This window comes from Tinamus guttatus, unplaced genomic scaffold, assembly GCF_059628265.1.
Source record: "Tinamus guttatus ecotype Peru unplaced genomic scaffold, ASM5962826v1 Tinamus_guttatus_pri_ptg000212l, whole genome shotgun sequence".
NCBI lineage: Eukaryota > Metazoa > Chordata > Aves > Tinamiformes > Tinamidae > Tinamus > Tinamus guttatus.
The window spans coordinates 729,329-755,929 of NW_028288746.1; the positions used below are offsets into that span (position 1 = coordinate 729,329).

At 40.9% G+C, this 26,601-nt stretch overlaps 1 protein-coding gene across 1 annotated transcript in view; it reads right to left on the reverse strand.

Moving 5' to 3' along the window:
• Positions 1 to 7,864: 7,864 nt before the first annotated feature.
• Positions 7,865 to 26,601, reverse strand: part of CLEC16A (C-type lectin domain containing 16A) — a 52,582-nt gene continuing 33,845 nt past the window's right edge. Inside the window, exons 19-23 of the mRNA XM_088524605.1 lie at positions 20,368 to 20,519; positions 19,453 to 19,657; positions 18,854 to 19,021; positions 16,311 to 16,451; positions 7,865 to 8,202 (exon numbers count right to left, since the gene is read on the reverse strand). Coding sequence (XP_088380731.1) covers positions 7,865 to 8,202; positions 16,311 to 16,451; positions 18,854 to 19,021; positions 19,453 to 19,657; positions 20,368 to 20,519 — 1,004 coding nt within the window. The remainder of the gene's footprint in view (positions 8,203 to 16,310; positions 16,452 to 18,853; positions 19,022 to 19,452; positions 19,658 to 20,367; positions 20,520 to 26,601) is intronic.

Consider the following 26,601-nt stretch of genomic DNA (forward strand, 5'->3'; position numbering starts at 1 on the left):
TACTTTTAAAGGCTATTGGATTTACTGTACTATTCTCACACGGAAAAAAAAAAAAAAAAAAAAAGAAAAAAAAGAGGTGCTCAAGACAAAACTAAATTTAATTTATAAGTGTACGAAATATGGGAGGTTCCTGAATGTTTCCAGTAAGATTTTTGTATCAATTTCAACAGATAGTCCTAAAAATGTTTTTATATAAAACTCTGCCAAGATAGTTATGCAGGTAGGAAGTTAAGCCATTTGGGAAAAGCTTACATGAAAATTCTTAATTCCACTGTCAAATTCTTGTTTGCGTTGCCATTGTGCAAAGTAACGACTTGCGGATCACCACACAGCGCTGCCACGGCTTTGTTGACGCGCAGGTTCTCACACAACAGCCTCAAAATGCTCCTAGGAGTGTGTCCCCCACCAGAATAGCCAAGTCCTCACTGAACTCAGCCTTTCCTATAGAAACAGGCACCAGCAGTCTATGTGCCAAGGAATAATGATTCCGATCTCCATAGGCCGCATCTTTATCAACGTGCGTTTTGTCTACTAGAGATGTTTGTGTTGGCACAGCTCCACTTATTTATACAGCTGTGCCAAGATAAGTTATCCCAATGCTAAAAATGTGGATTCACCTATTAAAGGGCCATTTCACGCTGTAGGATTTTTGTGTTCATGAGGATTAATGAAAGAGTGGACAGATGCGGCACTGCACAGCTACGGAGCTCATTTTCATGCCAGTCATGATAAGGGGGAGACAGGAGCAGCATGACAAGATGCGGAACATGTTGGTGATTTGCTGTCCCGCTCTAAAAAGCTCTTTCAAGAAACCGAGGGAGAGCTGCAAGACAAAAGGCTGGGAGAGTGCAGAGGTGCCACAAGGACAGGGTCTTTCTTCCCAAGAAAACTCCTGGAGCAATGCCTAGTTTGAGAAGTAACATTCACAAGGCACATAGATTGACTGTAATTAATGCCTACAGATAGAGAGGCTAATTAACAAGAACCCAACTAATAACTCAGTTGGATTTGATCCATATACTGACCTGGCAACATGTACCAGAGAGACAGAGGGTACCAGGATCTCTCTGTGGCAGCAAGCACACGTGCCAGGCACACGGGCCCTTGCAAAGCGCGTCACGGACACTGCAAATGTTGCCCAGCCGCTCCTAACCCTGGCTCTGACCTACTTTCCATCACCTCTACATACTTCCTTGCTGCTCTTTTGCTTCCTGTTTCTTTCCTACACACACGATACCCAACTCGCCCGGCTCTATGGGTTTTTAGCCCAAAGATGAAAACAGTTAATGTTCACACACGCACAGCGCTCCTCTTGGCTGGAGCAAGCTCCTGCCACCGTGCCCTTGCTACTGAATATCCTTGTGTACAACGGCTGCAAGAGAAGATGAAAGGGGAGGAAGGTTCTCGGTAAAGCTGCTTTTATTGCCAAGTTCCATTCACAAAGAAAGGTCTGTTGTTCATTCTGCATATGGTTTCATAGCTGTGACACATGATTAATGCCAGCAAATACAGACACAGCTATAGGAACCTGGATTTCAACACCATACATCAGCATTTGCTAATTCCACTCCCTTCCCAGACACCTATTTACATTTTTCTTTAAATTAACAATGGATACTGCCACATTTACTCTGAATATCTAACTTACATTAAATAGTTAATACTTACTGCCTGAGGAGAAGACATTCCAGAAATCAACTCATGTAGAATGTATTCAGACTTTTTTTTCCATTTAAATGTGTTTTCAGGATGAACTTGGTTGGTGCTTACAAAAAGCATTTCTAACACAACATTACTGAAATATATTTCAACAGAAGACAGTCCTTTGTGTTCCCTAAGTGCCTTATGCGCTGTTCAAAGTTCAGGTACGTTCAACTCTTCTAGAAAAAATATGGTTTTTCTCCCTTCCTCCCTGTTGCATGTAACACTGACAAAACTTTGGAGCAGCAGAACTGCTCCAATGAACCGCAGAGTTTGCAGCAAAGAACGGACACGTACGCGTGCTCGCGGGCGGAGATGCCCAAGGTTAACCCCCAAGGCTCCCAGGGCTGCCTGCAGCTCCCTGGATCGTAGCAATCTGCTTCTCCAGCGCTATCCGTGGGCAAAACAAAGCTCCTGGAAGCCCTGGCTGTCCGGACGCCTGCAAGCTTGAGCCTATTCTCAATTAACTTCATATTCACTGTGTTTCTGCCACGGTTAGCCCCTAAACACGTCTAACCAGAAAACGCTGGGCCTTCCCATCTCCCTTGACTCAGCACGCAGCAACTACCGCTACTACCTGAGCGTGGGCAGCCCGAACCCAACGCCACGGAGAAACAGGACACACACGTGCACTCATGTTCCTTAAGATCATCATCTCGGGAAACCTGGGAACACAATGTATTACCTGAACTCTAATTTTTGTTACCAACAACTTAGTCACCATCTGCTTCTTATACCCTGGGTAGTTATTTTGCTCCAGAAACACACTCCTCACCTTCATTTATGCTAATAAGACAGTCACAGTAATGACAAGTTTTGCTTTTGCTATTCATTAAGAATCAATCAGTTCAAGTAAGTAAATAAAAACTGGTACCTCCACAGTGTATATTTATTAGACAAGCAAAGTTGAGTTTTACATTTGTAATACATTAGCAAACATAAAATACATACTTTACAACATCTTCCAAAGGAATCAAATCTGAGCAATGTGCAGATCTCTAAAAATGTTTGGGAGCTCAAAATAGGGTTAATTCTGTACAAATGTACTATAAAAATATGCTTCCATATGAAAGAGCCTTCTGATTGAGATTCAGTGCAGAACTGCATCCCCCCTGTGTCTCTGTTACTCATCAAAAATGCTGAGAAGCAGAAAAATAAAAATAAGAACCTTCCTTCCCTTTCCCCTTTGCAAGAAATGCCCATACCCTACCAAGTCCTACTTCGGTCACTACCTATTTTTCAGGATCTAATAAAAGATAGTAAATTTGTGATATTCATCTCTTTTTGTGCTACCAATGTGGGGAAATATGAAAGCAGCAAAATGGGCAAGACAAGAGACTTTTACCCTCCTAAGAAGACTTTTAGATACCAGTGTTTAGGCTAGCAAAGTGCTAGGGTCAGGCAGCGATGGTCAAACAGTGACGGCAGAGACAACTCCTCCAAGGGTAAGCGAGGAGGAGGATTTCAAACAAACCGCGTATGCGGCCACTCAGGGCTGGCTCGGGGAGCGCGTTCCCGCTGCGGCAGGATGCGGGATCTCACTGCCGCCCCGTTCCACGTCTCTTCCCGCTCCTGCTCACGACTACCAGCTTGGGCCTTCTAGGCCGCAGCTGCCTGCGCAATGGCCGCTCCACAGCAACTCACCGTGACGCCTGCGCTGGCTGCCGAGGGCAGCAGCAGCACCGCTCTGCATGCCCTCCTTTCGGAAAAGCAGCACGTCCTGGTTGGCAGGATTGCTCCGTAGGCCTTGACCTGCGCTACCTGTGCAAAGGGGAAAAAAGTGACGAGGGCACAAGCAACATATTGCAACCAGTGTTTCCTTTCATGCAGTGGCTTCATGCTTCTACATCTGATTATCTGAGAGCTTCCCTGCGTCTTTAAGCAAACAGTTTTAATAGTTTCACAAACTTTATGAAAAAAATCCATTCCCTATTAGCGAAATGACACTCAATTACAGGGCAATTACTGAATTCCTAGGTTGGTTAAAGTAAGCATCCAAGGCCACTTGCTCTAAGTGTGAAAGTTAGAGCTACTCACGTCTTACTGCTTAATTGGAAAAATCATTATAACTTCAGACCTGCTGAGTATTGCTGATTTTGCTGTAACTGAACTACTTGAACCCTCTTTTTTTTTTTTTTTTTTTTAAGAGAGCAAATCCAGAACGGGTGAATTCTCCTCCCCACTGCGCTCTGTCACTGGGGGGCAAAGGCTCTGTGTGAATCACACCACACACTGCCTTGAACTGGGAGCCCCGAGTCAGATTTCAGGCAAATTCTGGATAGGAAAGAAGGGATTTTAAGGGTCACATGCCTACACTTCAGCAACAGTAATTCAAAAAAGGAAACTTCACCCTGAAAGGGAAGCCCTAATTTTTCCTCAGTGGGTGACTCAAAAGAAAGTTCCACGTTGTACATTGAAGAAGGCCGAAAAGATTCTTTAGCAGGCCTGGATATACCCCCCTGCCTCAGTCTAACTTAAGGAACAAGAACCTGATTTGGAATTTATCATACGTTAACAGTGGAAAATATGAACAACTTCAGTCCTCAGTGTTAGTAACTCAGGACCTCACAGGCAGATATAGGCCCCAGCAGTAATTAATATGATCAAGTTTCTAACACATTTGTTTCACACTGCCTATAAAATGAAATATAAAAAACAATGTCTGGTTTCCTTCAATTCAAAATATTCTGAACAAACAAACAAACAATGACAGCTTGCACAAGTTAGAAGCTGCAAGCATCACTTCACTAGAGAGGGAGAGATTCCAATTCAGTGCTTTTTTTTTGTCTTCTTTCCCAGATTTGGCAGTCATTCCTCTCCAAGAGGGAAAAGCTGGTGTTGTCCAGCACTGCACACTGGGGGAGAGTGAGGGCCAGCAAGAGGAGGTGGGATGTGAAAGGTCTGAGAAGGCCACACACAGTTGTTTAAAAAAGTAAAATATTGGTAAAATTTGATAAAGTATGGGAGTCATAGATGTGGAAACAGCAAAGCAGTGAGTATGCCTTGGCTTCTCTGGCTTGGCTCAGAAGAACAGCAGAAACAGAACTGTTTCACATTAACACTGAGCAAGGCCATAGAGTGTGGCTGAAGGTGAGCACGTCTCTACAGAGACAGAGAACTGAGCAGCTCACAGCAAACGTGAGGATTCTGCACGGTTTCCACATCTCTTTTAGACTGGCTCTAGTTTCCTGACCTCCCCTTTGTGGTATTGGGCTGAAGCACTGAGCCTTGGGATGGGTCAGCGTGCCACTGCTCTTGTCATTTGCAATGTGGTGTCTGGATTTACTTAAAAAAAAAAAAAGTGATGTTATGCTGATTCAAATCAACTTTTGTTTAGAAAAAATTACATTTGTGGCTGATGTGCTAATGCTTTCTTGGTTGAGTTTCCTTTTTACAGTGAAAGGGGGGAGATGAGGAAACAGCCCTTGATTTTTTTTTCTGATAAGAGAGATAAATACGTTACTCTTCAAGGAATTGTACATCAGTAACATCATAGTTTTAGAGAAAAACGATTGCCAGATCAAGGACATTTCAGCCTCCCCAGTGGTTTTGCATTCCAACTCCCCTGTGGCAGCAGGGAGCCCAGGGAGCCCATAGGGACACCGGTAAGAGCAGAGCGAGCGGCGGCTGCTGAGCGCAGCTCGGCCGGCACGGGGACGCGCACCCCGCTTGGCCACCCCTCGGCCTGCAAAGCTCTGCCGGACACGGGGCGCACGCTCCACCGAGCCTTCGGTTTTCCTGACAGCAGAGTCTGTTTTCCATGGAGAGCTCAGTACACAGTTGGTCATGAGATTTAAAAGCCACTCCGAGTTAATGAAGAGCACAAACTAGAAAGTCGGCTTTCTTTCCACTGGTCCCATTTGCTGAGCAATACAGCTCAAGAGGGAGCTTATGTAAGCCCGTTAAAAAGCCTCTTTGTGCAAAGCTCTAATCTTACTAGGATTGGATTTTAAATTAGATAAATAAAGATCACGGTTTTTCTTGTCTAAAATTAATTCTGTTTAAGAGAACTCCGCCTGCACAGTGGCATTTTCTGTAATCTAGGTCAAGAGTTAAGATTAACAGCTACCATAGAATGTTTTCAGATTAAGGCATCATTTTTTATAATTCTTTTTAAAGTATTATTAGGGCTACAGTGTAATACTGCCACATCTCAGAGCAAGTGTAGTCTGCAATGACTTCAGCTAATAAACATTTATTTATGTGGCCCCTGTGGACAAACTGTTGCTGATGCCTCGGTTAGTTCAGGTACATCTACATTAGCTGCCCACAGTGATTGCAGTGTAAACTTACACTTAAGTGTAAATTTAAAGTTTATGACAAAAAAAAATGAGGCCTCATTCTAGCTGCAAGGTCAGATTCTCATCCCACATCCACAGCAGGGCTGAGAATGCCTTATTCCCATATTTCATTTAGAGTTTGAGCCTATCTGAAATGGTCAGAAAATCAGTTAATTCAATTTGACACAAAGTGAAAGCCAAAGAAAACTAGGACTCAACAAGATAGCATGCAAAAACTGATAAAGAAAATTTTCTGGCTTTCCATAGCAAATATTTTGTATATGCACATTTTGCAATGATTAAGTTATTACATTAAAAAAAGACTGAAAAAGTGAGCAAGGCTTTCCTTTGGAATAGTCAATCTCGGATATAATATTTAAAATGAGTTCATGATGCTATGTGGCAGCCAGAAAGGAGATACTAAGAGAATGGAAACTGGAAGCAGGTTTAAAAAAAAACCAACAAAAACACACACACCACTCTTCAGATTTACCTATTTGAAATCAGATCAATGCAAGTGCAGACAGAAGCAGGAAACAGATTGCACGGATGACTGAAATCACAATTTCATGTAAAGCGACACTGTAAAACGTCGTCTGACACTTCAGAGCCACAGAGCACCTGGCACCGCTCCGCGCAGACCGGCACTAACATCCTGGCACACATCAGCACACGTGGAAACTGATGAGAAAGCTTGAGCCCCACTGAAGCTAAGCAATGAATCAACTCAGCGAGAGGCATGCCAAACTTTAATCAAAACTTTTCCATTACTTGGTCATCTCACTATCAGGATCTACGAGGCAAAGTGAGGCAAGCATAAGATCAGAATCACTTTTACGCAGCAATTTAACTTTCTTTTTTCTTTTTTAAACAATGATGCTATTCCAGATAGAAAAAATACCTTCCCTGTTGTGTTTCATACTTGGAGTTATCAGTTAGTTGTTGTGGCCTTTCTCCTACCTGAAGATGCAGAAGTAAAAAACAGCAAGAAAAAGAAAAAAAGCAAACCACGTTTTCGACTGTCTGCTTCTAAAAACTGTCCTCCTTTAGAATGGATTTCTTCATCCCTCGAATGAGTAGCAATTAGACACTCAGAAGTAAACAAACAAATTATAACAATCTCTTAAAATATTTTACATTCCTCTGCAAATGGTTAAGCAAAGACTAAAGAAGCCTCAAAAATCCCTTATGTTAACCTGAATATTTCAGGCTTTCCCCTTAAAAAAAAATAGATATTTGCTTTGAATCAAACTTTGAAATAAATATTACACATGGAAAATACAATATTGAAGTTTAGAGTCCTATGAAGACAACACTGAAAGTGGCCAAGCCTGCTGTTATCATGCAGACCCCCAAAAGCTGAATGAGATCAGTATAACAAAAAAACCCCAAAAAACCCAAACTCAAAAGAAACAAAAACCCCCAACTTGTCTCAAATGGAAATGATACATCTGTTCTACAATATATCCTTTTTTCCTTGTCAATGGCATCAGTTTCAAAGAAATAATGATTCAATATCTTGGAACCAGGGATCCCAAATTTCTTCACTTCTCCGTAATACTGTAGAGCTTTAATAACTAAGCTAGTTCCTGCAGCTGCAAGTGTACTTAAAGAAAGCAGGTGCTCTGAAAGACTTCAGCGTTCTTGTATAACAGAAAAGGGTGTGGAAACATCCAGTCCAGATTCAAAACAGTTCCCCCTCATCCCCGGTTTAAGGATGCTGAACATGTGATTAAAGCTGCCAATACTCTCTTTTATCAGTGGCCTCCTCCTGTGAGCCAGCTGGCCTCTAAGGGTCCAAGAAGTATCTGCACTTGTCCCCGAAAAAGGTGCGAAAATAGGCTGCGTTTGCTTCCCCATTCACCACGGGCTGAAGGCTGCCTTCAGTCCGAACGCTCTTCCACTCCTTCCATCCTGCAGTCTTCCCCTCCGGGCTGCACGGAGGCCTGGGGAATGCAGCCGACCGCACGGATGCTGTGGGAATCAACCGGCGGCACCAGCGTCAGCGACTCCACGCTCAGCGCGTCCGTATTGTCATCCGATATTAGGGATATTGTGGGCTGCTGTGCAGGAATCAGGCTAGGGGACAGGTTTGCAGTTTCGATGTCACTGTTTTTTACAAGATTCTTGCTAGACTTTGTGACAGCTGAAAGAGTTTCATCAATCAACATCACCTGGCCAGAAATGGTCATCTGAGGCTGTTCGGGAGCTGAAGAGTCATCTATCAAAGAAAACATGGAGAAACATTCAAGTTAGTGCATGCTTTGTCTGTTAAGGCCTAGCATATTCCTAAGCACCCATTAAAAATAGTGCTGAGGTGGAAAAAGCGGTTCTGTGAAGCCCTACGCGTACACATTCATTTTTAGTCCTCAAACAATACGCAGAATATTATGAAGGCATTGTGTAAAATGCCAGCAGTAAACTGCTCTCGTTAGAAATGAGAAAATGTATACGTATTATATTATAGATATTATAATTTGCAGCAATATCTGTAAGATTAAATCAAGAGATAGAATAAGAAAGCCTCAGCAGGATGTGGTAAAGACTGAAATGGGCACGCACCACCTCAGGCGAGGAGGCTCTTTCAAACTAAGAAGTCAATCCCTGTAGAGTTTTCCCTTTCCCAAGAGGCTGCCTGGTCCTCCCAGAGGTGTGGAAGTCACGTTCAGATTTAGGGGACAGCTGAACTATAAAGAGGAACTATGGCAGAACGGGGAGTACAATACAATGACGTGCTCACTGTAACGGAACAAGCCTCTTTGGAGCAGGCTTTTGTTAAATGCATTTTCTGCTCATAAGCACGGAGCAGACTGGATAAAACCAGGAATAAGCAGTTGCATCGCACACAGAATCGATGGGCTAAGCTCCCTCCACCCAATGAAAACCATTTTAACAGCTATTTGTACTGCCTGTAGTGCCATTTTCTGCCTTAAAATCCTAGCTAAATATGAAGCAAACTGCTCATTCAGCTCAGGGTACTGAATGAAGGGGACGGGGGAGGCACAGCCAAGTCTTCCCAGACAAGGCAAGGTTTTTCTTTCCAGATTCGGGTAACGGATGCCACTAAAGTAACAGGTATCCAGCTTCAAGACAGCCCTTAGAGTAAAGAGCATGTGTTCACATGTACAGGCATCTGCAGAAAAATCTACAAGCCAAGGTAGTGAACACAACATCCAAGAATTCATTCTGCTTTTTAAACACACAACAACCTAAAAATATAGCAATTCCAATATGACTCCAATCATTCCTGCAAAATAACGGGAAACATGAACAGAAGGCAAACGAGAAAACAAAGCATGGAATGGAACAGGCACTACACAAAGCAAAAGAAAGAAAAAAAACGAGCAAAGAAGTAATGAGTAGTCTGGAATGTCAGTACAAGACAGTTGTTTCCTCATCTTTCTGCTGAAATAACCCAAAGGTGTATTTTCACTTCAGAGAATCACTCAATTTTACTTTTTGCGGAACCTGTGCTAAAGCTGCTTGCCTTAACAAAGAAAAACAAATGCTATAGATTGGAAAATAAACCCAAGTGAAAAGCAACCCTCATCTCTTTTGAGGAGATCACGAATTTTGAACAACTAGGACAGATGCAGGAGTAACTGCAGATTCTTATTAATTGCCAGGAAGCTTTAGTGAGAACATGATACTGATAACAGAGGAAGTGATGAAAGCTTTGCATGGAAAATAAGTTGCTAAGAAAATATTGAAATAAAGCCTCAATTCTCTGAATTCCAAGATAAATGCTAACATTTAAATACGTAAAAAAAAAAAAAAAAAAGTGAGCTTCTTGGCAGTGGTCTTAATTTCTGAGTTTACTAATTCTTAAAAAAGAAGAAAGAATATTAAACATTGCCAACACTATTTTTAATCTAAAAGTGTGGTAAAATTAGCCACCAAAATTTAGGATTCAGACCCCCGAGGCTTACTAGGAAGTAAAGTATATGAGTATATGTACAGAGTATAAGGGCTGCTCTGGTCAGAAATAGCATACTGGAGCATATTTCCATTACAGTTCTGCTACTTTTAATTTTGCACTGCAGTTCTTTAATCATTCTTCTCGCCTCTCAGCCCCCCAAAATATTGTCAAACTTCCCAAATAATGTATTGAAATCATGATGGATAGAAAAACATTATTTTGTTATGCTATGCTGTCCCAAATCCTTCCATTCAGGACCTAAACAAATGCTAGAAGAGATTCCCTTTTCAATTCCGCAAAGGTAAAAGAGTATCTGAAAAAAGGTCTCCTTAGAAAAGGAATCCAACTCCGAATATCCATCCAAAATTCTGAAAATACATTAAAAAAAAAAAAAGAGCAGATGCCAAAAAGGCGAGCAGAACAAGTATTTGCTTCCTTTAATTTCAGCTGCAGTGTTTATAAATAGAAATGCAAAAGGAGAGCTCTCCATTTGTCATGGATAGCAGTAATCCTTCCTCCATCAGGCTGAACTTTCCTCTATTACAGTAGTTAAGGGCAGTAGTGACAGATTTGCTGTAACCTGCCACAGCCCAACTGCCAAAGTTATTAGGGATTAGCAAATTGCCCCTAGCTGCTGCAGGAGCAGAAAGCAAATACAAATTTGGCATAAAATTTTGGAATAAAGAGAAATTACAATAAAAAAAATTGGATCATCATCTTGATCTGAAAAGATTGTATGCATAACACTTCTCTGTTAATTGAGTACATAGTTTCAGGACAGCTGAAACCTTACAGACCTTACAGAAAAGCTATGAGGCTAAAAACTTTAAAGCAGTTTAAGTTCAGATCCAATTCTGAAAATGAACTAAATATGTAAATATATATTTATGTATGATCTGAAGTCTTGTTGTCCATGAAATTGGTATAGACAACTAACAAGACGATGCATCCTCACTGAAAAAAACAAAACAAAACAAGAAGGGAATGTTAGCTCTGGATGCAGAAGGAAATGTTCAGCAACCTTGGATTTTGTTCAGTGATTCTATAATGCTACCAAGGTTATCGTTACAGAAAAAAAATCCAAAACAAATCACACATGTTGTAAGATAAAACTATGATAATTAGGGAAGGAAGGTAGAAAAGAACAGGGCAAGGAAAGAACATAATACGTAATAAACAGAAAAGTGTCCTAAGCTGCAGAGCAATAGAGTATGTATGGAAAACAAAACAAGCAACACGCTCCAGAGCATTCAAAGCAAATCTATAAAATAACAAAGCATGTTCACATAATATTACTAGAGTAAAAAAATTTTCACGCTCATGATGGTTGGAAAAAAAAGAAATAAGTTAGATTCAAGATAAAAAAAGTTTTTATAAATGAGAACGTGTGAAATCTATTTAAGTCTATGTCCATCTTTTACCTGCACACCTGCCCATTAAGGAACCTGAGCTCGCTGAGTTCCACTACAGCCCTGTGCACAGGGGTAGGGAGAGCTGCTTTGAAGCTGGAGGTTTGACATACGGTTTCCTGGTAAGCAGGACTTCCACCTTTTGGCCAGAGAGTAAAGAACCATGGAAGAAACGGAGTAAGAGGCTGAGAGAGGCAGCTAATTATTGCTGCATGATTCTCAGCGTGTGCAGCCACCCCTACACCTCCCTCCGTGCTGCTCGCATGGCAATCAAACATCATTACGCTCTGTTCAGCACGGGGGGCTTTCGGAAGCGTACGGAGGAACCTGCCTGAATTGATATTGCGTGAGTTTCGGCTGCAGCTGCTGCTCGAAGACCTAAACCCAGTGTCCACCGTGACTGTCAGCCTCCGACAGACTAAACACCCGCCGTCGTCCTTTCCTGCCAGACCTTACTAGAGGAAAACACAGGGAAATATCAAACGAAGGCTTTAACAGCGAGACAGGGAGGGGAAACTGGAATGAAGACAAAGGAAAAATGTTAGAGTAGCAACAAGAGTAAGTGACAAGGACACATCCATAACTGCTGATATCCTGAGTACTATTTAACACTACACCAAGAGCTTTGTCAGTCTGCAAAATACTTCTACAGATGGAAGTATTCATTCTTTAGAAATAAAAGTGCATTTAACTGAAGTTCTTTTTTCTTACCTATCTGGAAATGTATGGGGTATGTTTTGGGCTAGGTCTTGCAATTTGGACAGCAGTTACACTGAGCTGGACTGGCAGGGCTCTGCATTACAATATGACTCACACTTTAAAAGATTAAATCGTATAGAACCTGGTAATATAGCATTATTCCAGTTCTCACTGGCAATAAATAAGAGCACTACTGAGAAGGTGACAGTGCTTCAGACCATGAAGCGCTGCTTCCCTACGACAAAACTTGAGTATTACATTTGGATTATAATAAAGCCAAATGCAGTATTTTTAAAAGATAACAGCAGTTAGGATGATGAAGCTTGGTGCACAGAAAGTTTCAGAAATGAAACTTTCAAGAAACAAAAGTATTTCTTTCTTACTTAGAAAATTGCTAGCATCATAGAACAGAAACAGTCACAGCACATTTACATTACTGCTCAGATAGGGCAGAGAGGAATGGGTCCAGCAAGGCAGCAGGCAATGCCTTTACAGGGTCTCCAGGCTTGATTAAGCATCCTCTTGTTGATGTGTACACATATATATATTTTATTTTACAGACTAGAATCTAATTGATTCTGTGCAACAAGGGATAGCTCTCTCTACTTATTTTAGACAATTTCCCATCAATATCTGCCAAAAGCATGAAATACAGCATAAATGGCACAGAAGATCAATGCTTCCTGAAGTCACTGCTTTAGCATAAATATTTTCTTGAGTAATGGAGTCAAATGTATTTGAGAGCTTTAAACAACTTAAAAAGTAATAAAATACAGCATAGAGGAAATTACACACAGACACTCCTGGAAGAATGCTAACTCGCTGTAAGAGAGCTCCTTTATCTTAATTCTTGGTATATGTAAAAATAAGCCCCTCAGAAGTGCATAATTCCAGTAAGTGCAGCCAAGACTGATTCTAAGCTCAGAAGCTTAATGATTAAAATCTGCCTAGTAAAAGAACATTTTTATCTTATGCACAGCAACACAGACATGTTCATTTAAAGTTTTTAAATATATATAAATTTAAATATATGTTAAATATATGTATATAGAAAACAACCTGACGGCAGCACTTTTGGAACCTGATGCTCTTTTTCCTGTCTTGACAGGGACTCTCCTTTCTTTAATGAACAGCTTCTGCTTTTTCCATTTCAAGGCATAGAGATACTGCAAAAGGTTAAACTTAATTCTTCAGTATTGCAAATATGGGAGCAGCTAGGGTTTAAAGTGCCAATGCCATAAAGCATTGTGAATAATTATCAGGTAGGTAAATAAACTCAGGAGAAGATTAATTTCTTCATTAAAAAGTAGTCAGTGCAACTATTGCTCTCTTACTATGACTGAAATACGCATAAAAGTCAGGCGATTTTATGCAAGTTTAGTTAAGCTCCCTCCACACATTAGTAAGATACTGTGATGCCCGCCAGGAGTGATAGCAAGTGGTTTTAATACAAGTTTTTTTTTTTTTTTCTGCAATACATTTTGCAAAAGCTCTTTTATGTTTCACCGTCAATATATGCACTACCTTGTGACTTTGTTTTTTTCTCCACTAATATGCAACTTTTCTCTATTTCATTCACATCACTGCTCTATGCAAACATCAATGTTTTATGTTCCAAAATCTTAGGAAGACTCGAAGCGTCACTTCAAGTGAATCACACTTGGTACAGTTTGCATCTCTCAAGAGCTAGAAGCCTAGGACAGCATAGCCATGAGTGTGCTGCAGAATTGCTGTCACGGTCCAAGATGTTCTTCCTTCGAAAAGGTAGTTGGAGTAGTTTTCTCGAAGTCCATGTGCCCATCTCCCCTTTTCTTGGCTGGCCTTCTTTGATTGAACTCCCTGGGCAACCTGGGCAGATTCTTACATGCTCTTCAAGGACAACCACCTCATAAGCGGGCAGCAAATATGGCACAGGAGGGATATAGCACAGAAGGAGGGATAGGGAGCACCTGTATGTGCTCACAGGAACACGACTGCATGTGCGCACACGTGTGTTTAAAGTGGGATGGGCAATGAGAAAGGAGACTCAAACATGACTCATGGGTGGCAGCACTCAAGTGCTACCCTGAGGCACAAAACACATCTCGGTATCTCTGCTTGCTCTCCACCAGCTACTTGCTATCCCCCTGTGAAGGGGTGACAAACATCCACGCCCCGTCACACCAGGTAACCCCCTCCAGCTCTCGGCAGAGTAAAGCAGCTCAGCTCCAACAACCTTCAAGTGAAAAAGGGCTTAGTTTTTCACTGAGGAGGGTAAACACCAGCTTTGCCGCTATTCACTACCAACTTGCAATAAACTGAATAAATCAGTTAATGCAAAAAACCTGCTCCCAGAAATACAGGTCCCCAAAGTGCTCTGGCACCGCGGATGGCGGGGGGGTGGGTCGCCAGAGGCCCAGCTCCGGAGGGGTCGGGTCTGCCGCAGCCGGTGCGGATCCTCCCCGGCGTTTCCACCGAGGCTGTTGAAGGCCGCTGTCCCCAAAGCATCAGGGCAGACTTCTTGTGCCATCAGCACTAGATCTGCTAAATCATATCCTAACAGTGCCCCTAGATCCTGCTTGAAAAGCAGAAATGTTCTTTCCTGCATGACACGTGGCATTTTGAACATACTTTAAGCCACAATGTAGGTCATGCTACATGTGGGCAGTTCATGCATGTAAAGTGCAGACACTGAAAAATCGACTTAAAACCTTCCTTTGATTTTTTTTGGTAAACAAACAAAAACACAAGCAGCCTCCTCTCACTAAGCTTTTTTCACCTAAGGAAAAATAAGTGTCTGCATGCTGAAGAAGTAGATTTTATTTTTGTAATTGAGGCCTGTGATAATTCTTCTTTAATGTACTATCTTGTTATGCTACCTGGGGAATTATCTGTTCTGCATCTACGCAGTTTTTCACAGAAGTCAGACTACGTGCACTTGGAAAGATCTCTGTCTGAAACATGCAGCATGCTCGTCTGATATTTCTGTGAACTACCATGTCACTTACAGTAAAAAGTATTTTTTAAATCTCCTTTATCTCCACAACTTTCTCTTAACGAGCACTGCTTGTAGCTGTGTTTCATTTTTGGATCACATTGAGGATTCAAATAGAGCAGAGGACATAGGAGGAGCAGGAAGGCCTTTGACAAATCATACCGCTTCTTCCCTTTGTGCAGCCTCCACCTATTTGTCTACTCTCTCAAAAGACTAATTAACTGCAATGACTCGCCAATGAAACAAGATCCTTCCATAGTTTTGAATAGATTGCCTAAAACCCTGCAGCTTCTATTCCAGAAATTGTACCTACTGCAAGACTACTGTGACTGCATGTGAGTCTATCCTGACATGTTTTTCATCTGGTGCTTGGGTGCTGGATGCTTTCCATATTGTTCACCAACTTCCCAGGCAGCCTTTGCTTTCCCCTTTAAGTGGTGGTGCTTGCAAGAAGGCTGCCCATTTCAAATAGATAGTGCATATTGATCTACTGGCAGTGTTCAGTGATACTAAGGCACTTTATGACCTAGAGAACACTAAATGCATAATAAAGATTTCATCATTCCTGGTATGACTGCAGAAAAAGTTTAAACTTATCGACATGAGGCTTTCAAATGAAGGTAAAAGGCTGTGCCATAACAGAGGGGCCCGGAACAACCATTTCCAGGACTGACCAACACCGCAGGTGACTACCAAAATGAGGGGAAGACCTCAAAAAGTCTGGAAGCCTTTTTGTCTGGTTGTTTAAATGGATCAGAGCTGTTGCAGAATGAAGGCATTTCAATACACTGTTTCATCAATTTCTTGCTCAGCTCCATCTTGAGGCCATCTACTATATAAGTGGTATTCAGAATAAATAGCTATAGGTTTCCCTACTAGTATAACACAAAGAAAGAAGGATTAGTTATATGGATAGTTAATTTGTAATAAGTATTAAACACATAAAAGCAAATGCTGTCCAGCTCAGAAGAGATGATTCATGTGAAGCCTCCTACTATAACTTTATGCAAGCCAATAATTTCAGTTAAAAAAAAAAAAAAAAGCTGTACGTGCTAGGAGACAAATCAGACAAGATGGAAGTTATTTATCCAGTACTGAAGATCATTGCTGAAAGATGCCAGGTGTTTATTGAATACAGAGTTCCAGAAATCTGAAAAGATCACTAAATTTTGCATTACAATTTACTTGAACTGGTTTAGAGAAATGACCAAGTGCTTTAAAACCATGAAGCGCTAGTATGTAGTTAAGCCAGTAATCCAATAAAATAATCTTATTATAGACTAATGTATAATGCCTTGGATGCTAGGCTGAAAGCAGTGGTTGAATACCTGATGGGCTCTGCGCAGCAGCAGGGGCGGAAGCTGAGCTCGCAGTCCCCGAATCGCAGCGTCCTGCGCTCCCGCTCGCGGGCGACGGCGATGCCAGCGGTGATGCACTGTGCTGATTTATACACTGCGCTACAGCGAAGCCTGCGGGACAGCACGCAAGGAGTGACTGGTCAGCAATTAGCTCGGGAGAGGTCACTTATTACTCTTTATCTTCTCATAAGTCAAGCATTCTGCAGTCTAGAACACAGAACATTTAATGTAGTGTCTGATAGCTAAACAAGTTTTCTTCTGGCTTCCCCCAAGTTCTTCTGATTGTGGCACCTTCCCCTGTTCTGATACAATCCAGCAGTTCTTTCTCCTTGCTCTGCAGCCCTCCCAGAAGTTTCTATTAAACTAAAAATCCCAGATAAGCACAAAGCCTTCCGTGAAAATCTGGGGCAGATTGGAAGCCTCTTCTATTGTTTACTGCAGATGAGTGGGAAAGGACCAAGCATCTGATTTCTAATCAGAGGCAAGAGAAGTAGCAATACATTTATTTTATAATTTTTACTGGCTACCACCAGTAGCGTTTGAAAAACAGAGCATTTAAAATACACACATTGTGTGCACATTTGAAAGCTCGCACTGTGTCCGATTCCTCACGCTCGATATTGGAGAAGAGCTTCAAATGTTTTTTCCTTCAGGTTTGCAAGCACGAGACTCCAGTTCTGGGAGTTCAAAGCAAGTGACCTGCTGGTTGAACTGGCTACCATGTGCCAATGAACAAATAAGTAAATAAAATTAGGAGATGAAGTCACTTGTTATGGCTAAGGGTGTACTCCGAGAGAAGGTTGATCCTGAAACAGCAAGCAATATCCAGAGTGCTGGCATCTTTTCAACCACACCTTTTCCATGGAAGTCTTGCGTCAAAAGCAGTAAGGAAATACACTTTTGTGATACAATATAAATTTGCCTTTTGGAAAACCTGACCGGGAATATGAAAGCTTTTATTATTGCTGTTCTCCACATGCAGGAACTCTGGCAAAACAAGCTCTCGTTCAGTCACACCACAGCAGAACACCTGCTTGCTCATACTGCCTGTACGATGCTTTACTGCTCTGTTTTTAATCTGTGAATGGCACAGAGAGATACTGAGCTTTGCACAATGACTGGCAGCTACTAGTACCAAGGTGCATCTTTGTGAACTAATATAGCAAAATTAAAGTATGAGGTTCAACTTAAAAAATTATTGAGTTTAGAAGGGTAAAGTTTCATTATTCAGAAGAAAAAACTCTTACAGAAAGGTCAATTGAGGCAGGAAATGAGGAGCTGACAGAAAGCAAGCCTCAGTCTAGAATTATCCCTTCAATGCTGGTTCAAAGCTGATGTTTTAGGAGCAGTCCTGGGCTTTTTCCCCTCTCGTCAGTGCTCCGTATCCCAGCTATTTGGATGCACTGGAGAGATGATCATAACTTATCCAAAGGAGGAACTATGTGTAACTGACTGACGTGTTGCATACCAAGTGTGTGCAACATGATGATTCATATTTCAAGTCCATTTGTAAAGGATGGCAAAGTATTAAGACACTTCCAGTGCTTTTGGAGAAACTACTATTGAAATATATCTCACCAGACACCTGGAATACACACCGTGCTACTACCTGTTCTCCTGTGAGTAATTTTTTCCATAAGCCTGGAGTTATGTTCTGACACATCACATGTAAAAACTTCCATTGTTTACACAAATGTGACAGTTCAGCTTTTGCAGATGTAAGCCACAAAATTTGTTTTAAGTGCAGCATGCAAAAAAATGAATCTCACTATTAACAATTCTCAACAGCTCAGTGAAACTGGATAAATTGAAAGTGCAGGGCAAACTATGTTCACTAGATGCTGTATCAGCTATTGCTAAAGGTCTGACCTGTTAATTGAACTTTATAAACTGAAGGTTTGAGGCTGTAGACAACTGAATGCAATAAAAAGAACCACTGAATCTACATTAAGCTCGCTAGCTGTAGTTATCATCGCTTGTTTCTATTTAAAATATTGTACTGGATATTTATATTGAACTCAAGCTGATTAAAAGTTTGACCTCTCCTGCATACATTCTCTGGTTCCTTCAGACTTCTCTGTAGAGATACCAGTGCTTATATGGCTGTCCCCATCAAGCTGTGTGAGCAGAAACATCTCCTACAGAGCCAAGGGAATTTCGTTTAAAATATAGGTGGCATCACCACATTTCTGCACACTGCAGATGCAGAAAAGTTAGACCATTTATCAACCAGCTTTACAAAATCTTGCTGCAGGGCCTCAGGAAGCTTCTGCCAAGGAGAGAGCCTCCACAATAAACCAGAGAATTCAAAGGCTGAACCACTTAACATTTAGACTGTAAAATAGGTTTATTTCCAGTCTTTGAATGTTTTACTTGAGAGTAGTAAACAATGGCTATTTTTCTATTTCAGAAGTAATCCACATTACTCAACAATTTTTGGGAAAAAAGTCATTTTAACACTGTACCCAGCAACCTTTTGATAACTACATACACGATAATGAGTGCTGTCTTACCTGGAACTTTGTCCACAGAGGCAAAAACAGACCGTTGCACCGTCGGATCACTGCTACCGCGTCGCGACTGCTCATAAAATCTGAACGGAAGGTGCTGGGACGTAGCTACAGAGCTGTGTCCAAAACCCATCACTTCGGTTGCAGGCTGAACAGGAAGATCCAGGAGAGCTATGTTTAATAACAATTGATAACTTTTGTTACTCAAAAATATGTAAGAGGAAGAGTAAGTGAAAACAAAATTCAGTTGGCCCAGAATCTTAGCACTGTTACCAGACTGCTTAAAATGCACTTGCATTTACTTTCTAATTACAGCTGCAATTACACTGAAAAAGACAGCAAACATCGAGAAATCTAGCTGCTAACTTTTCAGATTGTTCACCACCATCATGCCCAAGCATTATAACACCATGATATGCAATTCCACCTTTTTCATCCTCTCCTTGGCGTGATCTATATCACTTATATATCAAAATACAAATTTTACTCCAATAAAAGCTATTGGAAACTCAAACCCATTTAAATTCTTCAGTGACATCTTGCTTCTGATTTTTTTGCAAAACAATCTTGCCTTACAGTGTGATTTGAGAACAACAACGAACCTGCTATTCTCTGCATCTTCATACGGCGAGCTTGGATACGACCTTTAGCGAGACGCTGTTTCGCTATAATACAGCGAATGTGATCCGAAAAAATGAATGTAGCTTGAAGGATAGGGAACGGCTTAGAATGAGGGCTAGAAGCAGGTTTATGAATTATTATGTGCAGAGACCTACTGTCATCTTCTATTCCTGTTACCTGCATATCCTGAAAAGAAACAGAAGTAACCAGTGAAAAAGTTAACATGTAAACCTGCAGATTAAATAGAAGCATTAAAAAAAAAAAACCCACTATGGTAACACTTAATAGTTTTAAGAGAACTTTTGTTTTTATTCAAAAATTCAGAAATTGGTACTTTTTAGATGTTAAGTCAGTCAAAAATTTGTTTATTTAGGCATAGTAAACTTTCAGGAAATAAAAGCATTAATCCTGCTATAAGGAAAGAAGCAGACATAAACAAAACTTTTCTAAGTTTTGAAAGTAGTTGTATGAGCAGAGGTCAGCGTAAAGCGACAACCAGTCTCCTTCCCTACTTTTATATGAGGATCAGAACTCCAACACTATTGTGCTGAGAAAAAAAACTCTTCAGGCTCAATCCTAATTCTGTGGGATTTCAGTGATCAGATAAACACAACCCATTAAGAATTAGGGATGGGTTTTGAAATAGAATGTATACTGGGAGAGTCACCTCATTTTAAAGTGTCCCTTTAATTAGCCAGATGAACTTCATAAAAATTGAAAACTCTTAAAAGCACAAGTTACTCAAGTAACAGAAGAAACAGGTAAGCATGCAACAAAGCTCAAGTGTAAGATAATACTGGTGTTAGTATTTCAATATTAATGTTGGTATTATACTACTTAAATACAGTTTATCACTTGAGAAAAATGTATGTATGCAGGTTAAAAACCTCCCTTACCTGCAAAAGACCTGCAAACTTAACGACTCCCCAGCCAAGTCTGGCAACATCTGGCTCAACCAAACTCATCTGGTAAATATCCACAGCCAGGAACCTTTGAACTTGACCCCCATCTTTTGTTATCACCGTACAAGCAATTAGATCACTGTTATCTGGGAGAGGGGAAGAAGTTCAAGTGTTAACACACAAAAGTGCAATCATCTATTACACCTATAGTTACATTGAAAGCACAGAATATCTTTTTACTATAGTGGCTCAAACATCTTACAAGGTACTTACAGATACATGCTACGCCTGCCTTGTTTTCTTTTACTACTGCCATCGCTACCTTTAAATATAGAAGATCACTTAATCTCAGGACATACTTGCACCAATGTTGATTTTACTCAATGAAAGGAAGTCTCGAGGTCTTGTTGAAAAATATAGTCCTGTATCACTGCAGAGAATTTTTCATAAAATTATGCTCCATTCTGACTTTTTTTTTCCCTCTACTACTGGAAAGTTTATTCTGAAATTTGATGCAGATTTTCACAAGCCATCTGACTCTATGGACTCTCCAAACAAGCTGTATCATTTTTTTTCCAATACTTGCTACATGAGCTGACATCTTTTCCTTTACCTATCTATTTTATGGATTTATATTGAGGAACCATATCCTTTAACCATTACCCTGCACCAAAAACAAACCAAAAACCCTTGCACAAGCCCTACACTGCAGGCCTCAAGAAATAAATAAATAAATAAGGTTTCTTGATCTTTTCAATCTTGAGAAACGACTGGGTTCCCACTCGTTACACCAGTTGAAGTCTACTGAGCATCCCACAAACCAGCACTAACAACTCCTAGCAGACCTTTGATATCTTACTCATTTGCTCTTGCTTTGCTTCAAATTAATGCAATCACCGACATGCGGGTGTTCTCTCCCCTCTAACCACCAGGCCTATGGCAAGTAAAAGCTTCTCCCAGGCCCACGCTTCACACTACGGTGTTTATCCTTTCTTTATTTCACATGCTAGACAGCACTGCTCCCAACTTGATGGATTTGTAAGTTAAACTACTATGTCACAAGATTCACTGAATAAAAAGAAAAGCTGCTGAAAACAGGTTTGAGAACTTTGGAGAGGTGAGAGGGAGGATGGAAGAGCTCTACTGAGATGAACTGAGGTGGCAAATGGAAGAGCAGAGAAACCCAGAGCACGGATTCCTGAGTGCAAGTCAGAGGACAAGTCACTATGATTATTTTTTTTCTCAGCAATAGTATGAGAAGAAAAAATGCACAGCCTACTACTATTTGAAGTCAACTTAAAAATTTGTCTTAACATAGAACATATACAAATATCACTGTAAATATGGCATTTAACAATAATCAGCTTCAAGGGCTCAGTTCGAGTATATTCAAACAAACAAAAAATAATGGGAGAAGTGGCTAACATATTTAGAAAGATTTAATCTAGTAGCCACCACAGAAGATTTTAAGAGCACATACTTGTTTCATCACTATCTTTGGTAATTTATTCCTCTAAATACGAGCTAACATTTACTTCTCTTCATCTTAAAGTAATCCAAAATACAAGCTGCAATGTATTATAGATGCTAACCATACATGGGGTGCTGCAGCCAAGCAGGAGCAAGCAGTGTACTCAGTTAACACAGCTCCTACTAGGCACATGGATTTTTGAAATATTTTAAACCAGTGCTCTTAAATTCAGCAGAAAAAGTAAGCAGCAACAGAAATACGCAAAACAGTCAAACTAAGCTCTTTCACAACATCATCAGTACACGATTTGAACACTGCATTCATGATGTGGGAGATGGGTTCTGTCAGTAAGTCTAGAGAAATCTTGTCTCCCAGTGTTATCCAGGACCAAGGTGTGTGCTGGCATTTAAAAGAAAAGCAGCTGCAACTTCTTACTCGGGATTGATTTTTCTTAGATGCTTATCAAGTTTCAAGCATCCTGAAAGAGAGGCATTTTCTTTTTATTGTGAGGGTGGTCGAACACTGAACAGTTTGCCCAGAGGTGGTACAGCCTCCATCTGTGAAGATAAGAGATAAGCAGCTTGGAACTGGACATGGTTCTGAGCAGCGTGCCGCAGCCGACCCTGCCTGGAGCACCAGGCTGGACATTACTCTGCGATAAATCCTCAACTCTTAGGAGAGGTCAACATTGTAATGAAGAGGATCAACAGCCTGAACTCAAGATCAAAGCTCGGGAGCGTCACTCTGAGCTGCGCTGAACTTCACGTGAAAGGTTAGCTTCTGCGGAAGATTAAAGCAGCGCCTACACGAGACACCTACGATCGCTGCAGACAGCCTCAGGCTGGAGGTTTCCCTACAACTGCAACTGCTGCAGAACTGTTTACAGTAGAAAACAATACTGAAAGGTGACAGTATCACCGCCCTGATGGCAGCACAGCTGGCAGGGAGGCTAAGTTCCACGGAACACCTGACTCATTTCTAAACTCACAGTCACACACGGTGCCCCGAGCCTTCCAGCTACAACCAGCGTTGACCACATCTGCCTCAAAATATTAAAATCAAAATGATTTTTATAAAAAGTGCTTTACCCTTTCCTACCAAGCTCCTGCAGAACACTACTACTTTCACCTAACATTACAGAGTCTCACTCTATGGCCAGTACATCTTGACATGCCACGGAATACATTTGAGGCCTAAACATCCCATTCCAGCAAAAACTGAAAGTCATTCTGATGGAATGAGTTCTGTGAGTTTTCTGAAAATAAAAAAAAGTTAAATAAAATGAAGAGGTAGACGAAATAAATATACACATATAGTGTTGAGCAGTAATAGAGATTAACAAAATGCAATGAGTCAGTATAATCACTATAGACACTCCTATGTTCAGAAAGTTTTAAGAAGTACTGAAGCAATGAATACTTGGCGAAATTAAAGAAAGAATATCCACAAAGTAATATCAAAGTTAAAAAAAAAAAAAAAAAAAAAAAAAACACCACACAGCCACACACAACTCTCATAACTGGCATTCCCTGGCCTTTGCTCTGGGTCAACGGAAGGCTTCGCGTGGATGCTCTGTCTTCACGCTGCCTCAGCGTAGGCAGCCTGGGCAAGGGAGCGGCGACGCGCCGTTCAGGAAGCGCTGCCAATGAAAGCACATGAACTGGCACATACTAAATGGGGAATTTCACTCAAAGACCTCATGAATACAGAGAAACTCTCAGTAGTCTCATAAATGATGATAAAATAAATCATGAAAGTGTCATTAATAAAACCACTGTAATAAAATAAATCTAGAGGCTGTGCGAACAGGCTTTCACCATGGGCACTGCCTCCAACGCTGCTGAGCAGAGAGTCTGCAATACTGAAGACAGAGAGGAAGGTGTGTGTGGGGGGAAGTAAACATCCCAAGAAAAACAAACCGTTAAAAATAAAGATCAATCCTGGATGCTTAACAAGTGACCTGTTAAAACCCAATGGTACCTATTTATGGGGAGGAACAGGGCCAAACATCTCTATCTGTGCTGAAAACTGCCATTTCAGCCACTTCCCCGACCAGAGAAGCTCCCTCCCGGGAAAAACAAACAGGTTTAATTGAGACAAGGGCTGGTGTCGCTTCTTGGCAAACGTTTTTTTGCCCATGCATTAATGCTTGTGTTTAGTGCTTGATCACAGCAGGTCTGTGCCTTTCTAGCTAACCAGAGACGGAAAGTTGAAGCCCGACACATAAAAGACTGGATCAGGCACTGGCTGTTTGCAACGGATTCTGCCTCCAAAAATCAAAGCAAGAGAAAAGGCAACAAGAGAGGCTGTTAACAGCCTGTTCTGAGTTAGCTCAGCTTTTTGGAAATAGGCTGCAACTTTATTCAAAGTTCTGAGATGCAGGAATGACCATTACCTTCCTCTCCTCTCTGGATACAGGCCATTTTCCTCTGTGGTAATAGGGTAAGTCACCTCTTTAATTGAATCTCCTTAAGTGTTAGCTCTGGACGCAGGGATACTTGAAAAGAAATAAGACCTGAAAAATCCACAGCTGTAAGTATACATTGTGGTCCAATGTAAAGACTCAACTCTGCAAGGAAGAGATCAGCAAACAGTGCATACGCAGGAATATATTAAGGCACAGAACTGCCAACATTATGCAAATACCCTGCATTTAAACTTCAATATGTGACAACAGCACTAAGTAAGAAATATTTATTTACTGCGATACTGTTCAACTGAGTAACACCTTCTCACTACAATTCATATTTTTAGAGTGCTTGCTATCTGCACTAGATACTAAACAGTATCTGGTGCTACGGCAACATTTCTGCAAAAGGCTCAGGTTTAACTCTGATATACTCTACAGATATAGCTTCCTGTCCGTCCAAGATATAGCTTCCTGTCTGTCCAAGGAATATATAAATATATGTGTATATATACCCACACATACATATATGTGAATATACGTGGACATTTTAAAAGTCCTGTATAAATATAAAGTCTTTTGTCTTCTGATTTATGCCATATTGAACACTGGTTCTGTAGTCAAAACATCTGAAAAACACATTCACCTGACTTGGTGAATAAAGCAGTGGTCACAATGCATGTATCTTCTTAATTAAAAATAAAACCAAAACACCTCAAGTTCATCACAAAAATTCAAAGTATAAGATGTACTGAACTGGAAAAGCCTCATTTTTTCCAAAACACACTAATGGCACACCACACAGTGCGGGTAGGAGGGTGGGAAACACAACACCAGCACTGCCTGCGGTGTGCCAGCACTACCTCCTGCTTGACGGAGACGCCCTTCACAGTGGTTGCTTCTGTAAAGATAAACTCAGTTGTTGAAATCTCTGCTAAAGGAGGATTTTATCCTTCACAGAAGGAAGAACCCACTACCCCAAATAGACTGAAGTCTGCAAGTAAATTGCATTTGTTCATTAAGTTCTGGGTTTTGTAACCAAAGATTACCTACACATGGTAAGTACAGTCTTCTTATTTAACCACATTTCATTCCAACGGCACTGCCAAAACTTACAGCCTGGAGGAGCCTTGCTGACAGGTGACATTTAAGACACTATTCCACATTTTTGAGGCTTGCTGAGTTTTGTGCTGCAGTTGTTAGCAGAGCATTCAAAAGATTTCGTATATCAGATGATAAACACGCAGGTAAGAATACCACATCACTATTACAATTTTGATAGCACCAACCTATTTATTGTAGAACAGCCTGCAGATTAAAAACACAACACTAGAAATCATCAGACACTACAGATACATTTCACAGCTTAGTACTTTCAACTTTGTTCCTAAAGGAAATAAGGTTGTTTCCTAAAGGAATGGGTCCACTGGCCCTTTTAAAAAGGGCACTGAAAGATAATAATTTAGCAAAGTTTTTCAGGCAGCTTTAGGAATTACCTGAACTGAGTTAATCGCAATGCAACTGTCTCAGCTCATTCCTGGGATGTGCTATAGTTCAGTGGCATTTCTGCAAACTTCCTTTAGGAAAGTAGAAAACCACAGCTAAGCAGTCATCCAAAAAAGAAAGAAAAAAAACCTCAAAAACAGCAATAAAAAAATCTGCTGTGTGACCTTTAAATTCCAAAGCTAAAGAAATACTCAGTCTACCTCAATGCTGGTATTTACTTGAAATACTGCCCTTTACCTTCTTAAACGGCCTAGTACTGACTCAAAGGAGAATCCAAACCTTTTTTTTATTTTGAATTTTAGTTTTACTGTACTAGAAAGGATAAAATATTCTGCTGAAAACTAAAATATTAGTCATCAGATAAAAAAGGAGGAAAGCATGTTTCTGTTCCAAGTTTTACATCACTGAAGGCAAAATGAGTCAGAGAAGAACTAACAAGCTTTGCAAGCCAAATACATAAGGACGCTGCATACTTAAGACTGGCCTACAAATACACAGAAATCCCTCCACGGGTTTTAGTCAACGCTTACTCATTCCTGCCCATCACACCGCACTCACGGCACCTCGTCTCCAGCTGGCAACAGGGCCTGATTCAAACACGACTGAATCTGAGGAGTCTCCTCAACACATCTCACACATCAACCTGGGCCCCCGCAGTGACACTGCTCTGTATATTCAGCCCCTCAGCCATATGGGTACTAAAAAAGAGAAAACATCTGCAACATTAACTTTATTGCCTCTTCTGCAGTTTTTTGGACTAGTAGGCTAGTCTTCTGTCCCACCAACGGTTTCATTCCTTACTGGAAATTAGGGCTCTATGCACTGCTATCACCTAGCATAAGAA